Raw genomic sequence first — 7237 nt, forward strand, 5'->3', positions numbered from 1 at the left:
GTCCCAGTCCAAGGCTCCCTCTAAGCTGTGGAGTCTCGTGAGCGAAAATTCCACTTTGTGAGCTGCTGGCATTAAAGTTGTACGCCAGCGATTTGGCTACTGCATGAACCAGTTTGCTCTGGAGCCCCCCCCTTCCTGAGCTGAGACCAAAACGTGTGAGCCGGAGGCTAAGAAACTGTCAGCTGGCTCACAATAATTCAGCTTAGAGGGAACACTGGGTCCACAGGCATGATGCTCCCAGGCTTTATAGGGCTTTAAAGGTCAAAACCTTTTATGTATTTGTCGAATGTTCTCCCTTTTATAATGCCAATAAAGGTCAACTAAAACTAAAGGTCAAAACTGTAACCATGCGCCAGATGGGCCTGCCGGAAAACAACAGCCGACTCCGAAGGCCACCGGAAGAGGAAGAGCCGAGCCGAAGCCCAAAAAAAGCCGAAGAACAGTGAGTCCCACCATTGGGTGCCGGTAGGGCAGTGCCCACCCCTGACGATGTGGCCATAGCTAGGGATAAATGAAACTGTGTAAGCCGCTCAGAGACCCCCCCGGGGTTCGAGCGGGATACAAGTCGAAAGCATAAATAAATAAATATATAAATAAATAAACCCTGAACTGGATCCGGTATTTGATCGGCAGCCAGTGCCGTTGATGCGACACTGGCTGAACGAGCGTCTGCACAGGCGTTGCCATTAGCAGGCATGCCGCTGCATTCATAATAATATAATCTTTCCATTTATTAATTGCTCAATCCATGCAGAGCTGCCGCCTCTGAGCGATATACAGTTACTCATGAATTTCACATGGGACTAACAATGCTGGGGGTAAGGGAAGACAACATATATCAAATCATACACATGTTTTCGTAGTCAACGGAGTTAGTCAGCTGCAAGGTCCAGGCGTGTTCCGGCAGCATTCTGCACTAGCTGCAATTTCTGGATCAGGCTCGAGGGCTTTTCAGACCTTTCACATCTAGGCCATTATACAAGAGTCCGAAGTCTTTGCAGAGGGCAGTAAGGCAGCCTCCACCTACCTCACAGGGTTGCTGTCAGGATAAAATGGAGGAGTGGGAAAAGATGTAAGCTACTTTGGGTCCTCCATTGGGGAGAAAGGCAGGGCATACATGAAACAAACCGATGTTCTCCCTGCTCCATCTCAAGACTTTCCCCAGCTTCGTTGGCAAGAAGACCTACAGATGAACATGACGGATCTCCTTTGGAATAAGATCTGGGACTCATCGGTTAACCACTCAAGAAATTTTACAATCCGCTTACAATCCTTTAAGCTAATTACGTGTTGGTATTATACTCCGGGAAAAGTTGCATAAGATAAACCCAACAATCAGCCCTCAATGTTGGAAGAGTTGTGGAAGCATAGGGACGTATTTTCATTGCTGGTGGGAGTGTTCCATTATACAATCGTTCTGGAGTGATGTTATTGGACATATAAATGAAATCACCAATCAAATCTTACCGATTTGTCCTAAATTGTCTCTTCTTGATTGGGTGGATCTGGCTACAACTACGTTGGCCCAAAAATAACTCTCTTCCAGGCTGCTGGCAGCAGTAAGGCTAACAATTGTCTCTGGAAATCTGGCTCTTCCCCCTCGTTGCAACTATGGTTTGAAAAAATCTGGGACCAATATATTTTAGAAAAACTGACTCAAATTACTCAGAATGCTAATGTTGATACGTCAAGGGTTTATGCACAATTTGTTGCAATTTGGTCAAGGGTTCTCAATTTTGTGTCAGAAAAGGACATTCTTCCTTCCGAAGAGGCATACATTCCCTGGATACGATTTTAAACATATTCATTCACTACGTATGTACTGGCAGTGTTCGTCTAACTTTTTTCATGATCAATCACCATATCTTTATCTTTTGTGTTTTAATGCACCGTTCACGCGTAAAGAGGTTAGGCGGTTATAGTGCGGTTAAGCTGATAGTATTGGTAAAGGGTTATGTTTATCTTTAAGGAGTTATGTTTGTGTTACATTTGTTTTGTAATGTGCCTGTTTTCATTGCTGTCCCATTATGGTTTTTCTTAATAAAAAATAATATTAAAAAAAGACTTTCCCCAGCCATTTTGGTCTTCTCCCTGGTCCCTTCTGTCATGAATTTTCAGGGTCCATTGATGCACACGAACCCCGCACAGATTCTGCCAAGCAAATGCAGAATCCTACCTTTGCCACCATCATGTGTGAGGGCTGAGGCATGTGTTAAGGTTTCACAGGGCAGGCTGCCAGTTTGGTGTAGTGATTAAGTGCACGGACTCTAATCTGGGAGAACCGGGTTTGATTCCCCACTCCTCCACTTGCACCTGGCTGGATGACCTTGGGTCAGTCACAAGCTCTGGCACAGCTGTCCTTGAAAAAGAGCAGTTTGTGTCAGAGCTCTCTCAGCCCCACCTCCCACACAGGGTGTCTGTTGTGGGGAGGGGAAGGGAAAGGAGTTTGTAAGCCGCTCTGAGACTCCCAAGTGAAGGGTGGGGTATAAATCCAATCTCTTCTTCTCTCTTCTTCTTCTTCTCTGTGGGGTACTGGATTAGATTACCTGCAAGTACAGGTGGGTAAATCAGTCAGATAGGATACCAACTTCTAAATTTGCAGGCGTTCAGCCCCTCCTGTGACTCAAGAGCATGGAAACCTTATAAAGACAATGGGCTGCATCCCACCTGTGCCAGGTAACCTGGGTTGCCAGCTTCCAGGTGGTAAAGGAAAGGTTATGTTACCCGAAATGAGCTGAGAATGATCCAGATACCACGTCCCCAGACAGGATAGTTTCTGAACTGGATTCTTTGGCCTGAAATATTTCATTCAATGGCTAGGGCTTCTTATATTTGAACTTTTCATATACGGATGTTTGTGATGCTTATTCAAATCTCTTTTCGTACATGGATGTAATGCCTTATAGAATTGGCCACCTAGCCAGTTTGGTGTAGTGGTTAAGTGCGCAGACTAATGTGGGAGAACTGGGTTTGATTGTCCACTCCTCTATTTGCAGCTGCTGGATGACCTTGGGTAAGGCATAGTTCTGTCAGAGCTGTTCTCTCAAGGGCAGTTCTCTCAGAGCTCTCTCAGGCCCGCCTACCTCATAAGGTGTCTGTTGTGGGGAGGGGAAGGGAAAGGAGTTTGTAAGCCGCTCTGAGACTCCAAGTGAAGGGTGGGGTATAAATCCAATCTCCTCCTCCTCCTCCTCCTCCTCCTCCTCTTCTATTAATACAATGATAGGATCACACAGTGTATTTATGAAAACACTTTAGTGAAAGAATTTACAACACTGTACATTGATGATTTTTGTGCTTTTTAACCACCGTTTCTTGTTCTCAGTAGATAGCTTCCAGGCGGAGATCTCCCACTAACATGACTAATCTCCAGGCAGTAGACAGGCAAGAGAGATCAGTTCCCCTGGAGAAAACGGCCACTTTGGAAGGTGGACTTTATGGCATCGTACCCCAGTGAAGCCCCTCCCCAAACCCCGCCCTCCCCAGGCCCCACCCCCAAAATCTTGAGGTTGTTCCCGTCTTGGAGCTGGCAACTCTAAATGCAACAGATGAGTCCAATCTTGCCAGATCTCAGGAGCTAAGCAAGGGTCGGCGCTGGTTAGTATTTGGATGGGAGACCACCAAGGGAGTCCAGGGTTGCTACGCAGAGGCAGGCCATGGGAAAAACCCCTCTGGACTTTTTTTGGCCTAGAAAACTCTACAGGGTCGCCATAAGTCGGCTGTGACTTGCCTGCACTTTACAGGTCATGTCAAATCCTGCAGTCTCTTAAATCTTCGCTTTAATAAACACTGCTTGAGTTTCTTGTTTCCAGGCTTGTAACCTGTACACACAGACATCCTTTGGGTGTCTCCTCCATACAACAAATATTTTCTTTCTCTTCTGTTTTTCTTCTCTTTTTTTTTCTTTTTTCAACAGTCATTAACAGTCTCACTGGCTGTAGAACTTAGCTTTCCCATCAGGCTTTTTAGCCTACAGAACCAACCAGTTCCCAGAAAGGACAAGGAATTGGCCAATCTCATCCAAGTCCCGCCTTTCTCCCGACCAATAGGAGCAGCATATTTCCCAACCCTTCTTTTCCTCTTCAAATTCAACTGAACAGTGTGCTTTCAATTTATCATCATCGTCTCACCTGCCCGAGGATACATTTGCCTTTAAAGAATTTACTTCCTCGTATTCCTAATTTTCTATATTTCGCCCTTCCCTAAAACGTGCATGTACTATTTGCCCAACCCCCAAAATAATCTGGAATCTTCTTACTTTAATGAAATGCATGTCACATTAACAGCCGAATGAAAAAGGATCAATGTTGCCCTCTAATGGCCATAGCCTACTTTAATGTGTGAATGGCCATTAAGGCTATGCAAACCTAAGCCAAAACTTGCAGTTTTAACATGCTGTGCTTGTTAATGGAATAAAGAACTATCCAGGTGTTTCGTCCATTTGAATTCCATAATCCCCAGTGGAGCTTTGGACTGAAGCAAAAAAGGCATGGGATGGCAGTGGTAGCCGTTGCGGAGGTGTGAAGGGAGAGGAGTGAATACCAAAAAGCTGAATGGTAATTCTGCTAACTACAACTACAATCCTTCTCAGCCCACATCGTCTGGCTTTCCAGATTGCAAGTCTGGATTTGAAAGGGCTTTTCCCCAGTTCGTTGATGGCCCACTGACGCCACCTTGAATTTGCCTGCTTTCCAAAAAGAACAGTCGTTTGAGAAGAGGGCGAAGTCTGGACTGCTAAATCGTTCTCGTCTCGCAAGATGACAGGGGTGGAGCTGTGCGAGCCCGTCCAGCTGTACAACATCTTGAACCAGGCCACGAGGTCGTCCAGACTGGCCGAGCGAAACTACTTGTGTCTGATCGACGCTCGGACCAAGAGGGAGTACGACGAAAGCCATCTGATCACAGCCATACGAGTGAAGCAGGACGCTTCTGGCTCGTATGTCGTTCCTCCTTCTGTGGACCTCGAATTCATCAGACACTGCGTGGTGTACGATGGCACAACCAACCTCTTGGACGTCACCAGTCAGACGGATGCCACTGCGCGGGAAGTGGATGAAGAAAGAAATGCCAGGCCTGGGTCCGCCTTACGCTGCGCCAGAGTCCTGCAGCGATACACTCGCTTTCCTGTCCAGATCCTGAGAGGGGGTTATGAGCGCTTCACGGCCTCTTACCATTTCCTCCGGACCCAGAAGGTTTTCTGGATGCCTCGGGAACTAGAGGACTTTCTGCCCTACCCAGTAGAGATTGTGCCGGATAAACTGTATATGGGGAATTCTATCCAAGCCTGCCACCAACAGATACAGAAGGATCTGAAGATTCAAGCCCATGTCAACGTCTCCGAAGAGGTGGACACGTTCTTCCCCGATGACAGCGACAGAGTCCTTCACATTTCAGTCCCCGATTCTCCAGAGGCGGACATTTCACCCTACTTTAGCGAAGTCTGCCACTACATCGATAGCAACATGCGTCGAGGCGGGGTCTTGGTTTTCTCTACCTTGGGCATTAGTAGATGCAGCACAGTAGTCTTGGCCTACCTGATACATTCCTGCAGACTTTACTTGAAGAATGCATGGAGTTACCTCCAGAAGTGCAAAAGCAACATCCGGCCCAACCGGGGGTTTGTGCAACAGCTGTCAGATTGGGAGACCCGGGTCTATTTGGCCACAATCACCGATATCTCTGAACCGGGTTACTGACCAAAGGCATCCACTAACATAGCTTCTCTGGTCTCTTGGCTGATGACCTTCTAGAAAGTTATAAAACAAACAAACCCTCTGTTGTTCTGGAACATGTTTGTTTGTTTGTTTTAATGAAACCTGAAATTAATTTTGATGAGGTTGGGATTCATATAATTTTTGGCGGTTTGGTTTTTATTGTTCAACTGACTGTTCGTTGCTTTTAGTGGTCCTGTTTAATACTTTGGCTGTTTATGCTTATATTTTTTTCTCTCTGCTGCTTTTAGTTTTATGGGTGGTTTTATTGTTGTTTTTAATCTGTGAAACTGTTTTGAATTTGTAAATGCCCCCTTGTTGCCGAAGACTGGGATATAAATTTCTTAAATAAATATTTATTGTACGCAGAGCACTCTTTGGCAGTAAGATTGTCTGGGTTATATTACGTGGTATTGAGTGGTATCATCTTCACTAGGTGTCCTCTCCTTGGGAATCATTTAGACCAGGGATTATAATTATTGTAGGGACAGCAAACACAACTAGGGTTGCCACCTCTGGGTTGGGAAATCCCTGGAGATTTTTTTGGGGGTGGAGTCTGATGAGGGGAGGGGTTTGGGGAGGGGCGGGACTTCAGTGGGGCACAAGGCCATCGAGTCCACCTTCAACAGCAGCCATTTTCTGCAGGTGTACTGATCACTATCACCCGGAAATCAGTTGTAATCCCAGGAGATCTCGAGCCACATCCTGCAGGTTGGCAACCCTAGAGACAACACTCAGGAACTGTTTTCCCAAATGATCTGGAAGAACCGGGGCAAAACTTAGATATCAGCGGCAAGAGAGTAGCTTGAATCCAATCAGTACTCCCACATCATCTCATCCAGTTTCCCTCTTCAGTAGAGCCAGTTTGGTGTAGTGGTTAAGTGCGCGGACTCTAATCCGGGAGAACCAGGTTTGATTCCCCACTCCTCCACTTGCACCTGGCTGGATGGCCTCGGGCAAGCCGTAGTTCTGATAAGAGCTGTCCTTGAAAAAGAGCCGTTTCTGTCAAGAGTTTTCTCAGCCCCACCTACCTCACAGGCTGTCTGTTGTGGGGAGGGGAGGGGAAGGGAAAGGAGTTTGTAAGCCGCTCTGAGACTCCTCTGGATAGTGAAGGGCAGGGTATAAATCCAATCTCTTCTTTTACCTCACAGGGTGTCAATTGTGGGGAGGGGAAGGGAAAGGAGTTTGTAAGCCGCTCTGAGACACCTTTGGGTAGTGAAGGGTGGGGTATAAATCCAATCATTTCTTCTTCGCTTCTAGATCCTCCCAATCCCCTTTCGTCCAGTCTTGGGCAGCACATTCCACAGTCAGAAAGGGGCCGCTCCACAGTGAAAAAGGGAACCCGACTTCTTTTGCCAGCAAAAAAGCTGGTCAGATCCAACCCGCTGACTTCATTCCTCCGAGTGAAGGGCGGGGTATAAATCCAATCTCTTCTTCTTCTTCTTCTTCTTCTTCTTCTTCTTCTTCTTCTTCTTCTTCTTCTTCTTCTTCTTCTTCTTCTTCTTCTTCTTCTTCTTCTTCTTCTTCTT

The 7237-nt window shown here is 46.4% G+C and overlaps 1 protein-coding gene across 1 annotated transcript; it reads left to right on the plus strand.

Moving 5' to 3' along the window:
• The first annotated feature begins 4754 nt into the window (after positions 1-4754).
• Positions 4755-5693, plus strand: LOC107108239 (serine/threonine/tyrosine-interacting-like protein 1). The gene has a single exon (XM_015408651.1). It carries the CDS (start codon positions 4755-4757, stop codon positions 5691-5693), a length of 939 nt encoding a protein of 312 aa, XP_015264137.1.
• Positions 5694-7237: the final 1544 nt, after the last annotated feature.

The sequence above is a fragment of the Gekko japonicus genome, unplaced genomic scaffold, assembly GCF_001447785.1.
Source record: "Gekko japonicus isolate JY-2015 unplaced genomic scaffold, Gekko_japonicus_V1.1 scaffold1966, whole genome shotgun sequence".
In the NCBI taxonomy this organism is placed as follows: domain Eukaryota; kingdom Metazoa; phylum Chordata; class Lepidosauria; order Squamata; family Gekkonidae; genus Gekko; species Gekko japonicus.